The sequence below is a fragment of the Penaeus monodon genome, chromosome 21 (genome assembly GCF_015228065.2).
Source record: "Penaeus monodon isolate SGIC_2016 chromosome 21, NSTDA_Pmon_1, whole genome shotgun sequence".
NCBI lineage: Eukaryota > Metazoa > Arthropoda > Malacostraca > Decapoda > Penaeidae > Penaeus > Penaeus monodon.
This window is the reverse complement of record NC_051406.1, coordinates 38,697,363-38,697,592: the sequence shown is the minus strand read 5'-3', so window position 1 is coordinate 38,697,592 and position 230 is coordinate 38,697,363. Positions and strand designations below refer to the sequence as shown.

The window sequence follows — 230 nt, the reverse complement described above, 5'->3', positions numbered from 1 at the left end:
AAACACCTACAGAAACAAACACAAAAAGGTGAGAATTTAAATACAAAGCCAACACGTCATCCTTGCCTTCAACCGCGGATTCCTCTCCTTCAGCTGAACGAACTTCCTGTAGTTCTTAAGGTCCTCGTCCAGCCACTTGTCGTGCTGCTTGGCCACGAAGTCCCGAGCGTCCAAGGTAGCGAAGGCGTAGATCAGGTGCGTGCACTTGTCCACCGGGATGTCGCCCAGGC

General features: G+C 52.2%; 1 protein-coding gene across 1 annotated transcript in view; it reads right to left on the bottom strand.

Moving 5' to 3' along the window:
* LOC119586480 (chitotriosidase-1-like) overlaps window positions 1-230 on the bottom strand; it is a gene marked incomplete in the record, with an annotated part of 32,805 nt that overhangs the window by 7,747 nt on the left and 24,828 nt on the right. The window contains 1 exon segment of the mRNA XM_037935217.1: window positions 67-230. Within this exon segment, the coding sequence (XP_037791145.1) occupies window positions 67-230 (164 nt within the window).